General features: G+C 37.0%; 5 protein-coding genes across 6 annotated transcripts; 4 read left to right on the top strand and 1 right to left on the bottom strand.

The window, feature by feature from the left end:
- Positions 1-6: 6 nt before the first annotated feature.
- Positions 7-2,799, bottom strand: LOC108985139. The gene is made up of 3 exons (XM_018957323.2): positions 2,575-2,799; positions 1,496-1,727; positions 7-489 (listed from the first exon to the last, which is right to left on the bottom strand). Exons 1-3 carry the CDS (start codon positions 2,688-2,690, stop codon positions 193-195), a joined length of 645 nt encoding a protein of 214 aa, XP_018812868.1. The 5' UTR covers positions 2,691-2,799; the 3' UTR covers positions 7-192.
- A 73-nt stretch (positions 2,800-2,872) lies between these two features.
- LOC108985138 (protein OVEREXPRESSOR OF CATIONIC PEROXIDASE 3) lies at positions 2,873-6,350 on the top strand. Its single transcript, XM_018957322.2, has 4 exons — positions 2,873-3,402; positions 3,599-3,943; positions 4,765-5,082; positions 6,083-6,350. Exons 1-4 carry the CDS (start codon positions 3,199-3,201, stop codon positions 6,230-6,232), a joined length of 1,017 nt encoding a protein of 338 aa, XP_018812867.2. The 5' UTR covers positions 2,873-3,198; the 3' UTR covers positions 6,233-6,350.
- A 1,097-nt stretch (positions 6,351-7,447) lies between these two features.
- Positions 7,448-10,413, top strand: LOC108985133 (transcription factor HY5-like). The gene is made up of 4 exons (XM_035692900.1): positions 7,448-7,724; positions 8,077-8,257; positions 8,380-8,536; positions 9,683-10,413. The coding sequence occupies exons 1-4, from the start codon at positions 7,628-7,630 to the stop codon at positions 9,752-9,754; spliced, it is 507 nt and encodes a 168-aa protein (XP_035548793.1). The 5' UTR covers positions 7,448-7,627; the 3' UTR covers positions 9,755-10,413.
- A 2,088-nt stretch (positions 10,414-12,501) lies between these two features.
- LOC118349257 (cellulose synthase A catalytic subunit 1 [UDP-forming]-like) lies at positions 12,502-19,990 on the top strand. The gene is made up of 14 exons (XM_035693116.1): positions 12,502-12,776; positions 13,806-14,001; positions 14,079-14,260; positions 14,531-14,651; positions 14,757-14,943; positions 15,424-15,690; positions 15,785-16,130; positions 16,662-16,799; positions 16,883-17,008; positions 17,290-17,502; positions 17,601-17,865; positions 17,974-18,170; positions 18,273-18,623; positions 18,963-19,990. The coding sequence occupies exons 1-14, from the start codon at positions 12,696-12,698 to the stop codon at positions 19,551-19,553; spliced, it is 3,261 nt and encodes a 1,086-aa protein (XP_035549009.1). The 5' UTR covers positions 12,502-12,695; the 3' UTR covers positions 19,554-19,990.
- A 734-nt stretch (positions 19,991-20,724) lies between these two features.
- Positions 20,725-22,419, top strand: LOC108985129 (uncharacterized protein At2g34160-like). Of its 2 annotated transcripts, none has more exons than XM_035693119.1 (4): positions 20,725-20,959; positions 21,589-21,637; positions 22,101-22,163; positions 22,225-22,336. In XM_035693119.1, exons 1-4 carry the CDS (start codon positions 20,837-20,839, stop codon positions 22,269-22,271), a joined length of 282 nt encoding a protein of 93 aa, XP_035549012.1. In that variant the 5' UTR covers positions 20,725-20,836; the 3' UTR covers positions 22,272-22,336. The 2 variants fall into 2 exon arrangements, with proteins under 2 accessions (XP_035549012.1, XP_035549011.1); XM_035693118.1 differs by having other exon boundaries at positions 20,726-20,959; positions 22,250-22,419.
- Positions 22,420-22,733: the final 314 nt, after the last annotated feature.

Below are 22,733 nucleotides of genomic sequence, written 5' to 3'. Positions count from 1 at the left end.
TTGCCTGAAATTTCAATTCCTAAATCAGTGCCCTCTTAAATTAATTGGATATGTCGGGGAAACAACTGAAATATTTTGAAACGCAACAAAATTTTCAGAATGATTTGGTGGAAATGAATCCAGTTTAAACTTTAAACTCATTAACATGAAAGTGTTCACAAAAAAGTAATCCGAAGTACAGCATTCGACGATTCATTTCAGCTTAGATTTTGAGGAGCTCTGAAGAGGCTTTGCCACGGGTCGGGCTGGAGCACTCCTAACAACCTTCTTCACATCATACTTTACAGACGAGAAGGCACAGATCAGAGCAATCAACATTGTTGGGTAGACATATACGGCTTGTGTTGGATCTGTATTTACTGGCTTTCCTAAAATCCCCTCCTTGACAAGGCCCCAAATTACGAGAAGTGTCCCAAACATGCTCATCCTCCCTGGTCTTAGAAGACCCACAAGCGCTCCTGCCACGGAGAAGTAGCTTCCTGCAAGAACCTGGAACAAACCAAAAGATTGGCTGAGAAAATTGACAGCTTAAATCAAGAATCCTAAAGGAGTCATGGAGAAATGAAGTTGCAGTAATTCGGGAACTTAAAATAGATAAGACCTACTCAATAATACACATTCAGGATATTGGAGAAATTTTTTCTTTTATCGGTAATCACCGATCAAGGTATTTTATTCATAAGAAAAGGCAAAGCCTAAGTATACAAGGAGTATACATGAGAAATACCTAACTAGAGTTTACAACTGATAGTAAAAAGTCATGGACATTTAAGTCCGTTATAAACAATGGCCCCCACCCATGAGAACAATGTTTTAAAGAAAACAGGCTATTGGAGATTTTCAGTTGCTAGAGGAACCTCAACGACTTATTAAGCATTAAAACAACCAAACATTCAACGAGGAAGCTAATCATATGGGGAGAATATAGAGAAGTAGCCACCAAAGAAAATGAGAGGAGGTTGCTTCGGACAGAGGTGTAGTGAACCGGGAAATTATTCAAGCTTCAGAAATTTATGTGAAAATATTTGGGGAAATTAAGAACCAGTCATACTAATTCAATCGGCCAAGATTTCCACCAAAGAATCAACATATGCTACAGACTTGATGTGTCTGTATGCTTGCAAATGCACGTGCTAGTGTCAAGCCAGCTTGGAAGTAGCAAAAGGAAAATAGGCTGCCTCGTTTATTTTATTCTCTATAATTGATAATTCTTTAAAATTATGAGGAATAATATCAATGATATGCAGACCATAAACAGGGCGGATGTGTGGAATGAATCACACCAAAGGAAAATTAATTCAAGATCAATTAAATGTCTAGAGTATGTTGTCATAATTGATTGCTATTTTAGACTAAGCAGAGATTATTTATTGAGGGACCATTAATATCGTGTTAGGTGCCTCTGTTCCCCCCAACAAAACTGTAAACTTCCTCAAAACAAACAACTATGTAGTAAAACAATTGAAAAGGGCAATGATCAGCTATTAAACAGAACCTCTAAGCGTTGGAGATCTGTTACTGCAGGAGCTTCCTTCACACTGGTTAAGTTATAGATGTCTAACAGGTTATTCCAGCTTGGAACAGTAAAGTTCTTGACAAGGCCATTCGCAACAGCCCCAGGGTACAAAAGGGTCTTCATAACAGCAACAGGAAAGATCTCACTTGCAATCAATTGGGAGGATGTGACATGCAATGGTGTTGTACACATACCAGATCTACATGGGACCCTGCCAAAGTAAAAATATAAATCCCAAACTCAAATACAGCAACTAAGTACTACATTTTGTTGCATAATTAATTTATTTCAAATTGACCTTGGAATCATCTGAGGAAGGGAGGGGGGGAGGGGGAACATAACCAAGGCAAACCAATGGATAGAAAACTCAAACATTAAAATAACATCCATAAAATGCAAACAGAAGTTACAGGGAGATATTAAATGGCAAACCGAATAGATAGCTGAGACACGCAGCTGAAAGCAAGCTTAATGGGATGTAGTCAGTTGCGAAGCATGGGGAGTGGAATCCCAGAGCATAGAAATGTGTCAGAACAGCAGTCAAGTGCCAAAAGCAGCAAGATCTTGTTTTCTTAAACATAACATGCTGGAGGCAAATTGGTGGATTTTCTCACTCCGCCAATTGAAGTGTTTCTGAGATACCGTCCAGGGAAAATTTTGAATGATAAGAAAAAATGGCATCACAGGCAGTGTTGCGATGAATTGCGGTGTATTTCGAGAACTTTTTATTCATATACCCAAACATATTTCAGACCACCAAGCCGCAATTTCGATAGATACATCTTCTACAAATAGAGATCAATACAGTTTGAAGTCTTAATTTGACAATTTATACACCTATACCAGAAAATCACAAGAAAAGGTTCGAGGAAAGAGCCAGAGTGAAAAAACTAGTTGGGCAGCGAATAACTAAAGGGATTGGATCTAGGACAAATGAAAGAAAACAGAAGGTGCAGAGTTTTTCCTCTCTCTCTCTCTCTAGGTCATGAGAATATGAAATAATAAAATATAACCGACAAGTAATAGTGGATGAGCTAAAGAACAAATGAATTTGGTACCTGAAAAGAGGGATCTGAAGAATGATTAGGAAGAAGTAGATGCGAGATGCTATTGTTGATAGATTGCTCGCCAATCTCTTTGATGACGACGATGATGAAGAAGAAGAAGTTGCCATTATTGCCGCGCACAGAGCGAAAGAGAGATCGACTGTAATGCCTCTTGATCCGCCTCAGCCTAATCTGAATTCTGAAGTCCACAGATACTAATTTAATTGTAAATACTGCAACTTGTTAAAAAAAAAAATGAAAAATACTGCAACCGTATAAAATGTATGTAATCTAATGCTGGGCCCAAAATTAATTTTCTTCGCGTGGCCCAAAATATGTTTTTATTTTGCAGATCAGGAAAACTTTTTATCACCGGGGTAAAGTTTATGGTCTGGGCCAATCTGGGCTGTCCCTATATCTTGGGCCCTATTGTGCCAACGAATCGGACGATTGCCTATTGTCATCAAACGGCGCCGTCTGAACCCAGGAAGCTTCTATGAAAACTGTGCCGTTTTGTTTTCAGACAAATGGGGAAAACTGCTTCGAGGCGAGGCTTTGACGTGACGAGTCCCTTCCTCTTCCTTCGTTTCTTTCTATCTCCAAATCCAAGGACCGGAGAATTGAGAATAAGCTATAATGGCTTTTGCTTCGTCGGTTCACACTTCCGTGGCGGTTCAGCGCTTATCATTCTCTCTCTTTGACCGCCTCCTCGGGGGCCAATCCTGGCCCACCCATTTGTTTCTGCCACTTCCCCCTCGCCGCCGCTCCGTACTAGCTCTCTCGCGCCGTCGAAACCCCAGCTCTTCCACCCCTGCGTCTTCCTCTTCGAAGAGAAATAAGGTCTGGTAGCTTGAGCTTGTTTGGTTCGAATAAATGAAGAGTCTTTATATCTATTTATCTTTGTTTGGCTTGGAAATTGCCTAGTGTCTACTTCTTACTAAAATGAAAAATCCTTTTGATTGTTTGTTTTATGCAAATTTCTGACTGTTCTGCTGCGTAAAGGATCATTCTAATTCTATGCCTTTCTATTATACAGAAAGTCTTGCCTCGTAATGATGCTTTAGAAGACGACGTTATAGACGAGGATGCCTTTGACGCACTCTTTAGCCAACTGGAGGAAGATTTAAAGAATGATGGGCTATCCCTAGATGACGAGGATGATGAGATAAGTGAAGAAGACCTTGCCAGGTTTGAACAAGAATTAGCGGAGGTACTAGGAGATGATGATGTAGAAATGGCGATTTCAGCTGCAGATGACACTGAAAGTGATAATGATGCTGAAGAAGATGACGATGAAGAATACGAAAGGCCGGCGAAGCTTAAAAATTGGCAACTTCGAAGATTGGCTGCAGCTTTGAAAGCTGGCCGCCGAAAAACTAGCGTACGTATCTTTATATCCTGTGTGTTTTATTCTAGGAATATGGTTCTGTAAAGGTAGACAATGATGTCTCGACGTGTTGTTATCTGGAATATATGGAAAATCTTAACCTTTCGGAAGTCGGACTGGATTTTTCATTTGCTACAGTCAATAGATGTATGATTGATGCATATGCATTCCTGCTACCCGTACCTGTCCGCAAGTATGCATTTTTTCGAATTCTGATCGAAGAGATGAATGGGTTATTCATTTGGGAATCTTGTTATACAGGGGAACCTCGTCAAGTGACATGTTCCTGACCTTGGGCTTTGCGTCTTGCTATGCCTGACCATTTTAGCCAATTGCCACAATTTTGTATAATGAACAAGTTCAGTTTACTGCACTGTCAAATATACATACTATAAAAGAAAACCGCATTGGAATTGTTTCTGCCAGATGGGCTGTTTGGATGAACCATCTAGGCTAATGTTCTGAGTTTCTTGGAGATCCTTAGTTTTCTCCACATTATCTATGTTCATTTTCAATCATCTCATCAGCTGCAAATTAATTTTTAGTTGGATAAAATGTTTTTACTTTTTGCTTGAAAGTAATATACTAATTTGAAGGTAATGATTAAATCTGTCTTCCTTTTTTTGTGTGTGTGTGTGTGTGTTTTTTTCTTTGGGGGGGGAAGCGGAACCCCATCTGACGTGCATGTTCAGCATGATAAATGCTTCTTACTCTGCTTGTGAAGCGTTTTTTCTATTGATATTAGATATCTATAGTATTTCTTTGCTTTCCTAAACAAATTATTTATTATCACATCCAATTTCTTCTTTTTGCAGATAAAAACTCTTGCTGCTGAGCTTTGTCTCGATAGGGCTGTGGTTCTTGAATTGCTTCGTGACCCTCCTGCAAATCTTTTAATGATGAGTGCTGCTTTACCTGATAAACCAGCACCGATAGTTTCAGTAGCAGTGCCTGAAAATAAACCTGCACCCACAGAAATTCCTAGTGAAACAAGTGCGGATGCAGCAGAACCTAAGACCAAGGGGCAACTGCCTGTCCATGTCATGCAACAGACATGGAATGCTCAAAAGAGACTGAAAAAAGTGCACGTTGAAACCCTTGAAAGAGTTTATAGGAGAACAAAACGCCCTACTGTAAGTAGTCTGTTTCTTTTTCAATATTGCAAACTTGCACTATCGGGGGTGCTGGGGAATTTTGTTCCTCATGACCAGTAAGTAACATATGTCAATTGTTAACTGAGCAAGGATGCAACTGATTTAATCTACTTTATTGGTTGATTTTAATGGAAAATGTCTTTCTGTTCATGTATATCAGCTTTTAAAACTTTTTATCAAACAAATATATCAGCTGTTAAAATTTTAAATAAATCCATTTTGATATCATGATTCTTTTAGGATTTTCTAGATGTCACTTAAAGCTTTGTCACTCATAGGAATTAGGTAGAAGTGAGATTGTAGGTTCAAGAAAAAAAAAAACAGCAATAACATCATCTCGTTCAGTCTTTCATCATGGATGCTTTTTGGTCAGTTTATTTTATTTTTTATAACCGTGAGTGTCCGGGCCAGCTGGCGCGCACCTCGACTAATCCCATAAAACCCTGAAGTTAACAACCAGGTAAACCTCCAGTGGCCCTAAGGGGACTCGAACTGGTAACTATTGAGGAGCAAACCCAAGGCCCGGACCATTTGGTCATTTGGTCAGTTTTATTAGAACTAAGAAGGAAATCTAAGGTTAAAAAATCTATATACGTTTGGTCCAAATCACTGTACCTACACAGGATTTACTGGGAAATGCAAAACTCTCAAAATTATAACTTATTCTGCATCAAGTCGGATTATCGACTTCTACTTTTTGGCCCCATCTTGCTTCCTGTTGGTATTGTCCAATGCTGTGTTTTCGACATTTTGAGAGGTTGGCCTGTGTAAGTTTCTAGTTGTTGTACCCCGTGTAATTGGCTTCACTTATTTTAATAAAATTCTTATTTGTTGATTAAAAAAAAAAGGTTTCTAATTGTTGTAACGCTGGTTGTGCTTCCTGTTATAACTGATTTCCTCCTAGGAGCATGCTTCTTGGGTATCTTCTCTAAAAACTAGAATTCTATGTTCTTACTCTGTACTTTGACAAACAATGCAGAACTCAATGATTAGTAGCATAGTGCATGTGACAAATCTACCCAGAAAAAGAGTTGTGAAATGGTTTGAAGACAAACGTTCTGAAGATGGAGTCCCTGACCATCGCATTCCATACCAACGGTCTGATCCTGGAACTGTGAAGTCCCTTTAAATGCATGTGATGAGATTTTGTCTGTAATGATCTCTGATAAGAGTATATTATGCTTCTTACTTTTCTGGTGAGATAATTAGAAAACATAACAGGAAATTACCATACATAGGTTATTCCATAAGGCTACTGGACCATGACACTACTTTTTTGGCACTCTTTCTGCTAGAGATTCCGCTCAAACGTTTCCTCCACAAAACACCTTCTTTTCTTGGCTTCCTTAGGATTACTAATTTGATTGAATAAACATGTCTTAGATATTAAGGGTTTTTCATCCCTTTTACGCAGGGTGGGTTAGGATTTTGCCACCTGTTTGGGATACCTGTCTTAATAGCTGATTTTGAAGTACATTTTGTAAAAGCTTTCAAGGATACTCTACCGGCCTGGTCCAGTCATTTAATTCAGGCGATCGTAATTCCTTGTAAGAAACGTTGTGTGTCAAATCAATTATATATGTTCATATGTTAATCCAATCTATTTAATTAAATAAGTCAAACCTTTAAATTTATAATTGGTTAATTTCGTGTTGAATTAATGTTAGAGGGTGTAATAAAAGTCATCGTTTGGTTACATAGGTTAAATGAGATAAGATGAATTGAAAATTAAATAAAATATTTTTAAAATATTATTTCTTATTTTAGAATTTCAAAATATTGAATTATTATATTTTATATAAAAATTTAAAAAGATTGTAATAATTATATAAAATAAGATGAGATAATTTTAGATATTTTTTATCGGTTTGGATTATGTTCAGTCAAGTTCGGATCACATAAGCATGCATCTTGATCTAATCAATCTGTTTTAAAAAAAAATTTCACGGAGTTGAAAAAATTGAAGATATAAAATTTAAAAGTATTTTATAGTTATAAACTTAAATGTTGTTTGAGAATAAAATATTTAAAAAAATAATTATGTTTTCAAACGGATTATGTACAACGGTAAGTTCGTACAAAAGTAATTACCTAATTGCACGTGTTTGGTACGTGCAGGCAGCGCAACGAACGACGTTCATAGTAATCTCTCGTAATTGCAAGAGCTTCCCCAAAACCGAGACCAGGATTGTCTGCCAGCGCATTTTGTGGTCCCGATTCGTTGCATTACGCTTCCAATTTCTTTCCCATCCGTCGGATCCATCCTCCATCCAACGGCCTCTTAACTTCCACGGCTCTCCCCTGCAAACCTTTGATTTATGCCACTCCTCATGGCTCATAACCCTCCACGCTCCCACTTTCAGATCCGTCGGATGGAGAAAAATCTCTCGGCTAAGATCTCTCCGAACAGACGTCGTCTTATTTTCTCGCTGTAACGTAAGTGTCCCGCTCTTTTCTGTTCTCTCCCTCCGAAAGCCGAAGAAACTTGCTGTCTCTCTCTCTCTCTCAATTGCTCGTAGACGCAATGCAAGAGCAAGCAACGAGTTCCATTGCGGCGAATTCTCTGCCTTCAAGCAGCGAAAGATCTTCGAGCTCCGCTCTTCAACCTGAAGTCAAAGAAGGTCGAAACTTCCTAACTTTGGGAAAAAAAAAAAAATAGTCAATCGGCTTATCTATTTGGTGATTTTTTGTCCTCTTTGATTCCAAGATTATTTCTATTTTCCATTATTGGCTTTGGGAAATGCTGAGAATTTTCTAGGGGTGAAGTTATATTCACAAATTCTGTAGCTTTCCTTTCTTTCTTTTTTTCCTTCCCAGGTGCGGTAGTTATCTTCTTAGTGCCAAAAAAAATCGGAATTTCCGATCCGAGTCACAAAGTCGAAGTTTCTCAACAGGGTCTCTCTGTATTTTCCCGGGAAAATCCTCGGGTCTAACATTACGCCCATTTTAATATTTCTGTCTTTTATATCTTAGGTTTGGAGAGTGATGAGGAGATCAGGAGAGTACCAGAGATAGGTGGTGAATCTGCGGGGACCTCAGCCTCGAGACGAGACAGCGGTTCAGGGGCAGGTCCAGACCGACTTCAAGTGGCAGGGGAAGGTCAGAGGAAGAGAGGCCGAAGTCCAGCTGACAAAGAAAGCAAGCGTCTAAAGAGGTAATAGCTTATTACGGTTCTGCCCCTTTTCGATCTATCCGTTTTGTTTAGCGTTTTGTTTAGTGAGGTCAGTTGCATTTTAGTAATATTTTATATTTTGGGCTGCAATAAATGGAGAAAAGGTTGCTGAGGAACAGAGTTTCGGCTCAGCAAGCAAGGGAAAGAAAGAAGGCATACTTGACTGACCTGGAAACGAGGGTGAAAGAGTTGGAGAAGAAAAACTCTGAGCTTGAAGAGAGGCTGTCCACCTTGCAGAACGAGAATCAGATGCTTAGACATGTGTGTATTTCACCATTACATCACACCATAGTAGCATCATTTTTATGAGTATACCATCGTAGTATCATTTTTTAATGATCGTACAATGGTAGCATCATTATCATCATGATGTCAACACAATTGTTCTTTGGGAGGGCATTGTCGTTATTTATATTCTATTGCATTTTTGTGATCCCTGCGTCAAAATTAAGTATTTTTATTGCCAACTACCATTACGTGCCTGTGTGTGCAATCTATCAATTAGAAAATGAACATGGGAGTGGTCATCATATATGATGTTTGTGGGCCGTTGTAATCAGACCTGCAGTATTATCGCTTTTCCATCAATGATGGAATGGCCATGGGCTTGTTGATAATGATCTGACCGAGTGGGTGAGGGTCCACGTGACCACAACTCCATGTTAGGGTCTACATGATCAAAACATATTTGATTTGATAGCTATACAAGCACGGGCATGGGGCAATACAAAACGGATGGTATGAAGTGTCCTAAAGAGTTATGTTGTATGCTACACGCTGATTCCATTATTATTCAGTTATGTTGTCGTGGCATTAAACATTGACCTTTGTAAAAAAACTAGAGCTGATCTAATTGTTGTTGGGTAGTACCTAATCAACACAATGTGATTGGAGTGGGATGTGAGTATAGCATATAGCATAACCCTAAATATGGTTCCCCCCTTCCCCCAAAAAAGTAGAGTGTTAGAGTGATGCTCATAATCCACTGTCTCATGTCCATCACGGTTGTGAACCACCATATGCATTGGCATCCATTTTTCTTTTTGGCTGACTTGGGGGCATCCTGTGAATCGCCCCTCCCCGGCTGGGAAACATGGCAGATCCATGCCAGAGAGAAAACAGAAAATATGAAAGGCCAGTGTGGTCTCAGCCACAAGCAAGTTATATTTTTCCTAGAGATTGTTAGCCATGTTCAACAGCATCCTTTCTTAGGATAAGGCCGTTCCTGTTTTGTAGCTTAGTATTCTCGATTTTTTGCTTTATTAATAAAAACTTGTTTGGCTTGTTGGTATATGAAGCTTGTCAAGTTATATGAAGCTTTACTGGGTTGTTGGTATCTGCATCTTATCTCAAACTGCACATCGCGTGACATGTAATTACTTGCAATTTATCAATTTTGACTTGCAGATATTGAAGAACACAACAGCAAGCAGGAAAGGAGGAAGTAATGGTGGTAATGCCAATGATGGCTCTTTATGAGACAGAAAACGAGAGTAGGGTTTGCAAAGATTAATATATAGAGAGGATGTGAGAGTACTAATAATTTTAGGTACATAGGGAAGTATCAGGACAGAGAATCTTGACATGCTTAATCTTAGATTAGTGTTTTCCCAAGGATTTCTTCATCTTGTATTTCGTTCTCATACCACTTACTGATATCAATGTGCAATGCCGGTTGCGAGGATTGTGATGATCATATCTGGCTACTTGCTATGCCAGCAACAGTGGTGGCTGATCAGTGACTATGGTTATGGTGCCAATGGTGGAAGTGGTGGTGACAGTGGAGTGTTGATGGAGGCTGTGCAATAGGTTCTGTCGGGGCTCGTACCGTCTCGTGGACGAATAGTTTACTTATGTAAGCATCTTTGGTGATTATTGTATTATCCTTGGAATCCATATGGTTAAGATGGTTGTGTCAATTGAAGAATTTCTGTCCTCTGCATATCCTCGTTAGAACCCATTTAGTTAAGATGGTTGTGTTAAGACTTGACATGTAAATCGGTTTCTTGAAACTTCTTGTCCTTATCAAATGGGTCCTAAGGTGTTTCAATTCTTGAAATCATTATGACCTCAATACAATTTGAGATGTACGAATGTAAAAACCAAATTGTAGTGTATTTTAAGTGAGTTTTATTTAAGTGGTTGATAAAAAAAAATTATTTAAAATGTAATATATATAATAATTGAATAAAATTTAAAATGAAAAGTTGGTGAGTTATAAATATCTCTTGAATTGGTGCAAGATAATCTTGTTCCTGAAGGCATATGGGTGTGTGCATGTCGCCAAACAGAACAGAAGTAAGCAGTGTAACCTGTAGTTTTCGAAGTTTCGTATCACAATCATTGTTAATAATTATTTACAATGAGAGAGAGGACACAGTTTTTTTATATATATAATTTTACATAATTATGTCTTAAAATAAAGGATATTTTTATAAAATATTTTATAAAAATAACATTAAATTAAAAAAATATATACATTCCAAACACATAATTAATTTTTTTATATTTAATAATTAAAAAATGGTTATTAATAAATTAATATTTTTTATTTTTTAAAAATATAGAAAAATAATGATTAACAAATAAATTCAAAAAGAACAGTACAATAAGATATGGTCAATCCTTTATAAGGTTAGAAATCAAAGATGCGTTGTCTTTATGTTCTGTTTGGATATGGAGATTATTTTTTTATTATAATTTTATTATATTTTATTATAAAATATAATAAATAATTAAAATCGTCTAAATTCATTTCATCTCACTCCTCCAAAATCGACTCCACCGACAGCCACTCTGAGTCCGGAACCTGAAGCTACCGACATTTACCGGTAAACCCATAGGACAGGCTGTTTTTTTTTTTTCTCAGCATAGGACAGGCTGTTAACAGTAGAGAACAAGTATTGTTAAAATCGGAAAAAAAAAAAACTATCGACATTAATACGATGCCTGTCCCTTCCGAACACACTTCGATAGAGACTACCTAGCGGGAACTACTGCACTCGTGTCGCAATGTTTTTGGGCAAACCGAGAGAAGGTCATAAAACGTGAATTTTCTCTCTGTTTAAAACCAATCTGATATTGACACGTCTCTAACGAATTCACATTTTTCTACGAATCAACGGGTGTGAACTGTGAAGTTTCAACCATACATGCAAAGTGGCTTTAAGTTGGAGTGAGCCGGTTCACAATTGGTCCGATTGTTAAAAGACAAGAATGGAAGTAAAATAATTTAAATATCTCTTATATTTAATTAAATAAATAATATTCAAATTAGTAAACTTAAAAGATTTCATACTCTCGTTCTAAGAAATAAGGATTACTCTACGGTATATTTAGATATTAAATTGAATTAAATTAAGTTGAAATGATAAAATATTATTATTTATTATTATTATTTTAAAATTTTAAAAAATTAAATTATTTATTATATTTTATGTTAAGATTTAAAAAAATTATAACAATAAATTTAAGTTCTAAACGAAATTGAAAAAAATTATAGCTACAAATTAATATTAAGTTAGATAAAAGAGATATAGCTGAACCCATATTGACATAAATCAACTTTCCAGTATCTTATATTTTAAACATTTAATGTATTATTATATTATTATCAAGAATACATCATTCACATAATTTAAATGATAAGATTTAATTTATAACAATCAAATTTTTAAGTTTATCTTTTAAATTAAATTATGTCATGTAAGCATTTACTATTTTAGAATTTCATTCAATTTCACTTTACAATTTATTGAATGAATTAAATGATAAAGAAACATGTCATTTAATATAAAGTTTCACATCAAATATTTTGCATAATATATATAAAAAAATTTTATACACCATAATATCATTTTATTGAGTAAGATATATCACATTTATTATTATTAAATAATTATTTATTACATGTGTATTTATTATTTAATAATGATAAATATATTATATACTATTTAATATGGTCAAAATAAAATAAAAATATGTGTATATATCACATTTTATTTAATAAGATAAAAATAAAATGAAAATACGATGTATAGAATTTTTCATATATATTATACGTGCACGTAAATGTACTTGCCGTAGCCTATACTTGTGACTAGTTGTGAGTACTGTCCGCGGAGCCGCGCTGGGTTTAGGAAGGAGCTACCGGTCCAGCCGGTAGCAACATTGCATCACTACTACTGATATCAACACTAATAAAGTAAATTCACAAGACAAGACTGAAGAAGGACAGTCATAGCCGGAGCAGAAGATTCAGACAGAGATGGCGTATTGAAAGGGCGAAGAATTCACAGCCTTTGCACAATTCTCTTTGGCCCCTTATCTCCCATACTCCCACGACACTTTCATCAGACCTTTCTGAGTTTGACAGCGAGATAATATCAATTTGAGGGAATTGGAGAATTGAGAAAACAACATGGAAGCAAATGCGGGAATGGTGGCTGGGTCGTACAAGAGGAACGAGCTGGTTCAGATTCGCCACGATTCCGACAATGGGGTTAGTATAATCGATATGCCCATTTCGGATTTTTTCAGTCCCATAAATACTCTCTCTCTCTCTCTCTCTCAAATGTAGTCTATTAAAATCTCTCTTTCTTGTGGTCTTCATAGTTAAGGATTTGAATATTCTGGTCGCTCAGTATGGCGATCGTTCCATGTTTTTCTTTGTTTGCATTGTGGTGCTTGGATCCAGTTTTCAATTCTGTGGGAGTGAGTGAGTGTCAACTCAAAGTCCATACTGTTTATTCTGGAACTGGATAGTAGGTAGGGGTTGTTTCAGTCAGTTTGGAGATTTTTCATTTGAATCTATCAATTTCAACTTTTTGCAGTCCTGATCTTGTGGAATTATTGGATCTATCTATTTTTTCATTGTTCCTCTGAGTAGAATATTTGATTTCGATGCACCGGATGGTTATTTGTCTTTGACAGATTTTTTTGGGTGAAATTTGTCCTATTAATTACTCGTTTTTATATTTACTAGTAAGACTTAAAAAAAAAAAAATAAATAAATAAATAAAACTGATGGTACTTTATTTGGGAGCATTTAAGCTTTGATTTGGATAGTTCAGCTGAGATCTCCAAAGTTAAGCTCCGTGGAATTATACTCTTTTTCGTGAACGTGGATGATATAAGCCGTTGCCCACCATACAAGACTACTAGGTCTGACTTTGGTCTCAATCAGCATACACACACGAGATCTGCTCAAGCTGTGTTGGTTACCTGGTTTTCCTGAATTCTTTCTGTGAGAGAGTTATGTAATTATTTAGCTATAAATATTTTGTCTATTGTTTCTGTCATTCTGAAATGTATTCTATAATAAGGAACGCTATCCTGGTTTCTGAAATGCCAAATAACGTGCCATTGCATTTTCATAGTTAGAAACTTCTATTTAAAATGGGGTAGTAGGCATAATTAAATTCATATTTATAAAGTTGCAATAGTTGCTTATTTAAGTATATATTACGCTGTTTTGGATTATTTATCTTTTCCGTACTCTTGGTTCTTACGTTATCTCTGTAAAATGCAGCCCAAGCCCTTGAAGCATTTGAATGGCCAAATATGTCAGATCTGTGGTGATACCGTTGGACTTACAGCAAGCGGTGATGTCTTTGTTGCTTGCAATGAGTGTGCATTCCCTGTTTGTCGGCCTTGTTATGAGTATGAGCGGAAAGATGGGAACCAGTCTTGTCCTCAGTGCAAGACTAGATATAAGAGGCACAAAGGTTAGCTTGCCCTGAGTCCATTGTTAATTTGCAGTTTTACATTTAGGAATCTAATTAACATGATCTATGTACTTCAGGGAGTCCTCGAGTGGATGGAGATGATGATGAGGATGATGTTGATGATCTAGAGAATGAGTTCAATTACACCCAAGGAAATAGCAAAGCAAGACGCCATTGGCAGGGTGAAGATGCTGAACTCTCGTCTTCATCTAGACATGAATCTCAACAACCGATTCCCCTTCTTACAAATGGGCAGCCGGTATGCAATTAGAGAAATCCCTTGGACTTTTTTTCTGTTCATGTCTTTGTGGCACTACTTCTGTATCAGAAACCAAAGTTTGGGTGATTGATGTGATTTGCATTCTTTTGGAAATTTTATAAGTTGCAGCTTTTTTTGCCTTTTCCAGCAACTTTTTCTTACCAACTTTGCAAGCGTTAATTAAAACTTTCATGTCTTATGTGCTTGATTTTTCCAATTGATGTTCTTGGTGATGTTTTCCTACCTTTTGATATGGCAACAAATTTTCAGGTCTCTGGTGATTTTCCATGTGCTGCATCTGACAACCAATCTGTACGAAGCACATCAGGTCCGTTGGGCCCTTCAGAAAAGCATGCCCACTCCCTTCCTTATATTGATCCAAAGCTTCCAGGTAGTCAAGTAACTTGAATTTGTTCATTTAGAAATCCTCGCACGTTTTGTATTTCTTGTATGGACTTCATCAACTGTTGGTTGATCATGTCATTTATTTCTATAGTTCCAGTGAGAATCGTTGACCCATCAAAGGACTTGAATTCTTATGGCCTTGGAAATGTTGACTGGAAGGAAAGGGTTGAAGGTTGGAAACTGAAACAGGAGAAAAATATGACGCAGGTGACCAGTCGATACACTGAAGGGAAGGGAGATATGGAAGGCACCGGTTCCAATGGAGAAGAACTCCAAATGTGAGCATCCCAAATATAAAATATTTATCACCTTGCACTTTTGTTGGTTGAGTTTTATTAATTATCATTGTTTCCTTGATAAATGGATTTGATGATAATTTCTCACGCCACATTGTAATTAATGGCAATTTTCTTTGGCTTGAATGGCATCTGAATTCGTTATATTTCTTGGAATGTGTACATTTTGAGATTCTGTAATGATCTACTTATAAAAAAGGGATTCTGTAATGATCTTTCTTATCATTTTTTATGATAACCTGCACCCCCTCAATTATGTCTCCATCTATGACTTCATATGTTTTATATGATAACATATCTTTAACGTTCAATATGGCCATGGTATAATGTTGTAGCATGCATTGGTGCCTTTTATATTCTTTAGATTGACACTGGAATGGATTCTTTTCCTTGCTCGCACAGTGTATTAAGCATTCTTTTGTGCATGTTTTATTGGTGAATTGAAAATCTTTTTTGTCACAGGGCTGATGATGCTCGGCAACCGTTGAGTCGTGTGGTTCCTATTTCTTCTTCACATCTGACACCTTATCGTGTCGTTATCATACTACGGCTTATTATTTTGGGATTTTTCTTACAATACCGTGTAACTCACCCAGTCAAAGATGCATACCCATTGTGGCTAACATCAGTTATTTGTGAGATCTGGTTTGCTTTATCTTGGCTTCTGGATCAGTTCCCAAAATGGTCTCCAATCAACCGTGAGACCTACCTTGACAGGCTTGTATTGAGGTAAGTTTATTTCATTCTATTTGTGACAGTGCTTCATTTTATGTGTATTTTGAACATGGAGGAGTTTTCTTGGTGACATTTTCAAACTCTGCAGATACGATAGGGAAGGAGAACCATCACAGCTGGCTCCTGTAGACGTTTTTGTTAGTACTGTGGATCCCCTAAAAGAGCCCCCTCTCGTTACAGCAAACACCGTTTTGTCCATACTTGCTGTGGATTACCCTGTCGACAAGGTCTCGTGCTATGTTTCAGATGATGGGTCAGCAATGTTGACCTTTGAAGCCCTTTCTGAAACTGCGGAGTTTGCTAGGAAGTGGGTGCCCTTTTGCAAGAAGCACAACATTGAGCCTAGGGCCCCCGAGTTTTACTTTGCCCAGAAAATTGATTACTTGAAAGACAAAATACAACCTTCATTTGTGAAAGAGCGGCGGGCAATGAAGGTCAGTTAGCATTGCCATGATGAATCAATATGTTTCTCCGGTGTGCACGGTAGCACCTTCTTCTTGTTAATAAAATGATCTTATAGAAAAACTAGATGGATCAATATGTTTATTGTGTTTGTTTTAGTTTGTATAGCATCATTCTCTTTCTTGTATTATGTGGTGCATGGTGGAAATGTAAACTTTATTATTGCTGTGGTTTGGTGCTTTTAAAGCTGTCTACTCTGTTTCATTTGTCATGGTTGCAATAATAAAGTTAACGTGTATCATGTAATTATGTATGTATTATATAATTATGTATGTCGTTCTTTTTATGGATCTTGGAGCAACTATTGAAACGAAAAAGCTTTTATGCTTTAAGATGTAATGTTATTGACTGAGAACTATAACAATTCAATCATTTAAGAAAACTAATTTTAAAAGCATATTATTCTGGAGAATTTGATAAGTATTAACATAAGAATTTTATAGGTAGATACAATATTTAAACTTTGTGTGTCAGCGGAACTTTGAAACCATTTTGTTTCTCAGAGAGAATATGAAGAATTCAAGGTACGGATCAATGCCCTTGTTGCCAAAGCACAGAAGACGCCGGAAGAAGGTTGGACAATGCAGGATGGCACTCCATGGCCTGGAAATAATCCTAGAGATCATCCAGGAATGATTCAGGTATCATCTTTTTTTCCTAGTGGCTTTTGGAACTGCTTCCATGATATTCTTCTCACAATATTTTAAATTGGGTGGAAGAACAGGTGTTCTTAGGACATAGTGGGGGGCTTGATACAGATGGAAATGAGCTACCTCGACTTGTTTATGTTTCTCGTGAGAAGCGGCCTGGCTTCCAGCATCACAAGAAGGCTGGAGCAATGAACGCATTGGTTTGTCTACTGAAGGCCTTTTATTATTATAATACGATAGTTATCTTAGTCATTTAAAAACATAATAGTTACCCTTGTCCACAATTCGAGGTAGTGCCAGTCAATGAATTTTTTGAAAATAACCCCTTTCTTCTTCAATAGAAGGACATCACAATTCTTTGTACCATGGTTTGGAAATTACCTGCGTTTCTATTAGTTGCCTGATGGATTGAGGTGGATCATCATATGAGTAGGTTGTTTAAGCCATGTTTTCTGACTCGGTTTCATCTTATGTTCTGCAGATCCGAGTTTCTGCTGTCCTAACCAATGGTGCATATCTTCTGAACGTTGACTGTGATCACTACTTTAATAACAGTAAAGCTCTCAAAGAAGCCATGTGTTTCATGATGGACCCTGGTTTTGGAAAAAAAACCTGTTATGTACAGTTCCCACAGCGTTTTGATGGCATTGACTTGCATGATCGATATGCTAACCGCAATATTGTCTTCTTTGATGTAGGTTCCACTGGATATTTCACTGGAAAATATTTTTCCATGTTACATTTTATTGTGGTTGGACTTAAGTACAATCTTGTATTTGTTGTGTTTTTTAGATCAACTTAAAAGGGCTGGACGGGATTCAGGGTCCTGTCTATGTGGGAACTGGTTGCTGTTTCAACAGGCAAGCTCTATATGGGTATGATCCAGTGTTAACTGAGGAAGATTTGGAACCAAATATTATTGTCAAGAGTTGTTGTGGTTCAAGAAAGAAGGGAAAGGGTGGCAATAAGAAGTACATTGACAAGAAGAGGGCAATGAAAAGAACCGAATCCACCATTCCCATTTTTAATATGGACGACATTGAGGAGGGTGTTGAAGGTTGGTTTTCTGTTTCCCCAAGTTTAAGTAAGAATAATTTTTCAAACTAAATGATGGTTTGGTGCGTCTATGCGTTGTAATGTGAACTCCATTTGCCTTCTTCCACAGGATATGATGATGAGAGATTGCTTCTTATGTCTCAAAAGAGCTTAGAGAAGCGTTTTGGTCAGTCTCCTGTTTTTATTGCAGCCACCTTCATGGAACAAGGTGGCATTCCACCAACAACCAACCCTGCAACACTTTTGAAGGAAGCAATCCATGTTATCAGCTGTGGATATGAAGACAAAACTGAATGGGGAAAAGAGGTCAGTTAGTATAGCAATAGAGGACCTAGCAGTGCTAGCACTTAGAATATTCATTTGATGATGTTGTGCTGAAACATTAACTATACTTTTTATTACCACCAGATTGGTTGGATTTATGGTTCTGTCACAGAAGATATTTTAACTGGGTTCAAGATGCATGCTCGTGGTTGGATCTCAATCTATTGTATGCCCGCTCGCCCAGCATTTAAGGGGTCTGCTCCGATCAATCTTTCTGATCGATTGAACCAGGTTCTTCGATGGGCCTTGGGATCAATTGAGATTTTGCTGAGTAGGCATTGCCCCTTGTGGTATGGCTACAATGGGAGACTGAAGCTTTTGGAGAGACTGGCTTACATAAATACTATTGTGTACCCACTGACATCAATCCCACTGATTGCCTACTGCATGCTTCCTGCCTTTTGCCTTCTCACTGGAAAATTTATCATTCCTGAGGTAAGTGATCCTTAATTACAATTAATCAGATGAACTGCTCTAGCCTGCTTGAATTTTTCATTTTCTTATCTTCTGGCATTTGTATGTCATTAAATGGGTGAGGGGGAAACTTTTGGCTGGAAATGTGCAACACAGTATGTTATAAAAGAGTGAAAAAGATCCACTTGGGCAGCAAGAAATATTGTAGGGTCCATTTCATATGTCTATCTCTCTCCCACTTTTTGATAAGTCTATCTCTCTCCCATTGACATGTCTATAATATCTGCATGATCTTTTTGTAACTTATGACTAATAAAAAAATATATATATTTTTGTAACTTATCAAAAACTTTTATGCAGATAAGTAATTTTGCCAGCATGTTGTTTATTCTCCTCTTTGTCTCCATTGCTGCTACTGGAATCCTTGAGCTTAGGTGGAGTGGGGTCAGTATTGAGGACTGGTGGAGGAATGAGCAATTCTGGGTCATCGGTGGTACATCTGCCCATCTCTTTGCAGTCTTTCAAGGGCTCTTGAAAGTGCTTGCTGGGATTGATACCAACTTTACCGTCACTTCAAAGGCATCTGATGAAGATGGAGACTTTGCAGAGCTTTACGTGTTCAAATGGACATCACTTCTCATCCCTCCGACCACAGTTCTTATTGTGAACTTAGTAGGTATTGTGGCTGGTGTTTCATATGCCGTAAACAGTGGATACCAGTCTTGGGGTCCTCTCTTCGGCAGGCTGTTCTTTGCTATATGGGTCATTGCCCATCTGTATCCGTTCCTGAAGGGTTTGTTAGGTCGGCAAAATCGTACCCCGACTATTGTCATTGTATGGTCCATTCTTCTTGCTTCAATTTTCTCCTTATTATGGGTACGGATTGATCCCTTCACCACGGATTCTGCTAAAGCTGCAGCGAGAGGAGGCCAATGTGGCATTAACTGTTAGTTCATTATCTCCTCATTATTCTGTTGCGGGATATGTCATCCCTTTCATTGAAGCTTGCTGTATAAATAACACAAGAAATCAAGATCTCTGCCGCCGCCCCCCAACAGAAAGGAAAGTTGTCTGCTGGATCTATGTCACGTACTCTATTTATGTGTGAAAGGAGTTAGATGGATGAAAACGTTAGAGAACCACCATATGGATTTTTTTGTTCCATCTCTCTAAAAAAGTGTGTATTTTGGTACCTCATAAGGTCTGTCTCCAACTTGTCTAAAGTTATTGTTTGTGCAGTTCTGTGATCATTTTTGTCTAGGAATTTGAGCATATCCAAACGATATATGCGAGTGCTTACGGTACTCTGAAAGAATTATTCTTTTGATGCCTAGATATGTTATCATTTGGTGTGATGGTGGAATAAAAATTATATTATGTATTATCAATATCCATCTCAGATCTGAGAGATCCCTTACTAAAGAGATCTGATGGCAAGGGTTACTTTATGTCATCTTACTGAACTTGTTATTCTTAGCGATTCTCAAATTGGATATGGATACACTTACAATCCCTTTAGAACTCATTTTAAATCAATCAAAGTACTTGTGACACTTTATTAAAAATTAATTTTAATTTTACATAGCTACCCTTCATTTTAAGGGTAACATTGAACATTCTATATTAAATGATTCTTAAATTAGGCTTCTTGATGTTTATTTAGAGAAGTTCTTAGAATGCTAACGAGAATATGAAAGGATGATTCGTAATCAATGCCCATTAAAAAATAGAAAATAAATTTGATAGTGTAGGTTTTTTTAAAGAGAATGCGTAAAACCTACACTTGATTGTCATTTATTTTTGTAGATAAGTTGAGATAAAAATTAAAAGTTGAATAAAATATTATTAAAATATATTTTTTTAAGATTATTTTTGTTCTGAGAATTGAAAAAATTGAATTGTTTATTTTATTTTATGTAGAAATTTGTAAAAATTATAATGATTAGATAATATGAGATAAAAAATTTTGTAAAAATAAATAAAAATTTTTGTAAAAATGAACGAGATAGTAATTGATCTTGTCGACTTTGGGTCAGTGTATTGTTCTGTGAAAGCCCAAAAGCCCACGACATGAACAGCGATGTTCTAAACCTGTTAACCCAATTGATCAAAAACCCTTGACTCCAGTGCTGGTCGAAAGAAGGGTTTTTCAGCTTTAAAGCCCTCTCCATCGTCCCAATCTGCTTCAGAGAGAAACAAGAGAGAGAACTGTGGGATTAGGAAACAAGTAGAGAATGGAGGGCATCACTGAGGGAGTTAACAATATCAACATCACGGATTCTTCGTCCATCAAGCGGAATCGCATCCAAGTCTCTAACACCAAAAAGCCCCTCTTTTTCTACGTCAATCTCGCCAAGGTTTTTCTTTTTCTTTATTATTATGTATTTATTTTTATATAATTTCACTTTCTCAACATTTCTTAGCGACGTTCTCTTCCTCTTTCGTTTGCTAAGAAAACTCGAGGAAATAGAAGAGATTATTCTTTGGTTTTTGCTTCGAACTCTTTTCACTCACGACCGAACGGTCTGGTGTTAACCGTGTTATTTACCGTTATTTAATCTTATCTCCCTTTTTGTATTAGTTAATAATATCTGTTCGTTCGTCGCTTCTACGAACTGGGCTCTCACGCTAGGATTTCGTTTCATATTGCCTGCGTTTGATTGCTGAGAATATTTTTTTTAATCGTAATGCTAGTTTTTGCACATTATGCTCTGTTTTTACCCATTGAGAAAAAAGAGCATTGTGCTCTGTTTTATGAGACTCTAGTTAGTCATATTCGCTGGTTAGTGTTCAGGGTTTTTACATGCTCTTTGTTGCCGGCATGATTGAGCTTATGTCGAGCGTAAATGAAAGGATTTTTTTTCCTGGGATTAGGAAAGTTAATGGGCTCTGACAGTCCGATTAGGCCGACTTGGTTGTGCATGTCCCGTTATATCTCTTTGCCCTTTCTTTTAGTAATTATGTGATTTAAAATTTTTTTTTCCAGAGGTACATGCAGCAACACAACGAGGTGGAACTGTCTGCACTGGGAATGGGTAGTTTCTTAACCCTCTGTTTGTTTCCTTGTGTACCATGTAGTTCTAGTATCTCAATATGGATGTCGTTTCTTATACATATATTTTTTTGTTATTGATATCTTTTGGATGCTGGAAATGCATTTAATATTTTTGAATTCAACCCTTCTCTTGCCGATCACAAGCGTTTGGTGATGGCTTGCTAAGTTTGCTGATTGCAACTTAGGAATTCGATTTTTATATTTACCATGTCTGTTGAACTGTGAACATCTGATAAATTCTTGTATTACTATATATTGTCTTTGAGATGTTCACCTGCAAGATGGACTGCCATCATCCTTGTAGAAGACATGATTGTGCACAATACGTGTATAGTATATTCAAAGAAGTGGGGAACTATACATTTTTTGGACTTATATAATTTATACTGTTGAGAGGTTTTCTTGTATTTCTTAAAGGATGGACTTTTATGTTGTATCTCCAGCTATTGCCACGGTGGTTACTATTGCTGAGATTTTGAAGAACAATGAACTGGCTGTTGAGAAGAGTGAGATCCTTGGTCCTTTTCCAAATTTCATTTTTCTCTCAATCTTACTCTGAAAACTTAGCTTTGGTGAAAAACAATGCATACAGGGATCGTGACTTCCACTGTTGACATGAGAGAGGATGCTGGAGGGCGGCCCATTCAAAAGGCAAAGGTAAAGTGTGAACGTAATATATGTTGGAAATCTAAAGAGAATATATAACCAGGCACCATCTGGTTATGTTGATAATATTTACATTTTGGTCTTGATATTTTATTGATTGGTGGACCATCAATACTAGTAAGTTGGGTGCATGACCATCCATTTCCTTATTGCTAGCACATATGATTTTATTTATTGATGACATCTGGGCAATCCTTTCTGATTGAAGTGTTATGTGAATATCGTTCTTCTTTTAGGAGCTGCTTGAGGATGTGCCACTTTGTTTCAAATATAAGATGACTGTACTTTTGATGGATTCCCATTCATCCAATATAGCCACTTAGGTCTACATGGTGTGTGATCTGCTTCTATAGAAGTGGGTGTGTCAAACCCCTTAGAAGAGCTAGTAATTTCCATGAATTAGGTGCTTA

This window comes from Juglans regia, chromosome 8, assembly GCF_001411555.2.
Source record: "Juglans regia cultivar Chandler chromosome 8, Walnut 2.0, whole genome shotgun sequence".
In the NCBI taxonomy this organism is placed as follows: Eukaryota; Viridiplantae; Streptophyta; class Magnoliopsida; order Fagales; family Juglandaceae; genus Juglans; species Juglans regia.
Note: the sequence above shows the minus strand (reverse complement) of the source record. Positions and strands in the feature narration are given on the sequence as shown.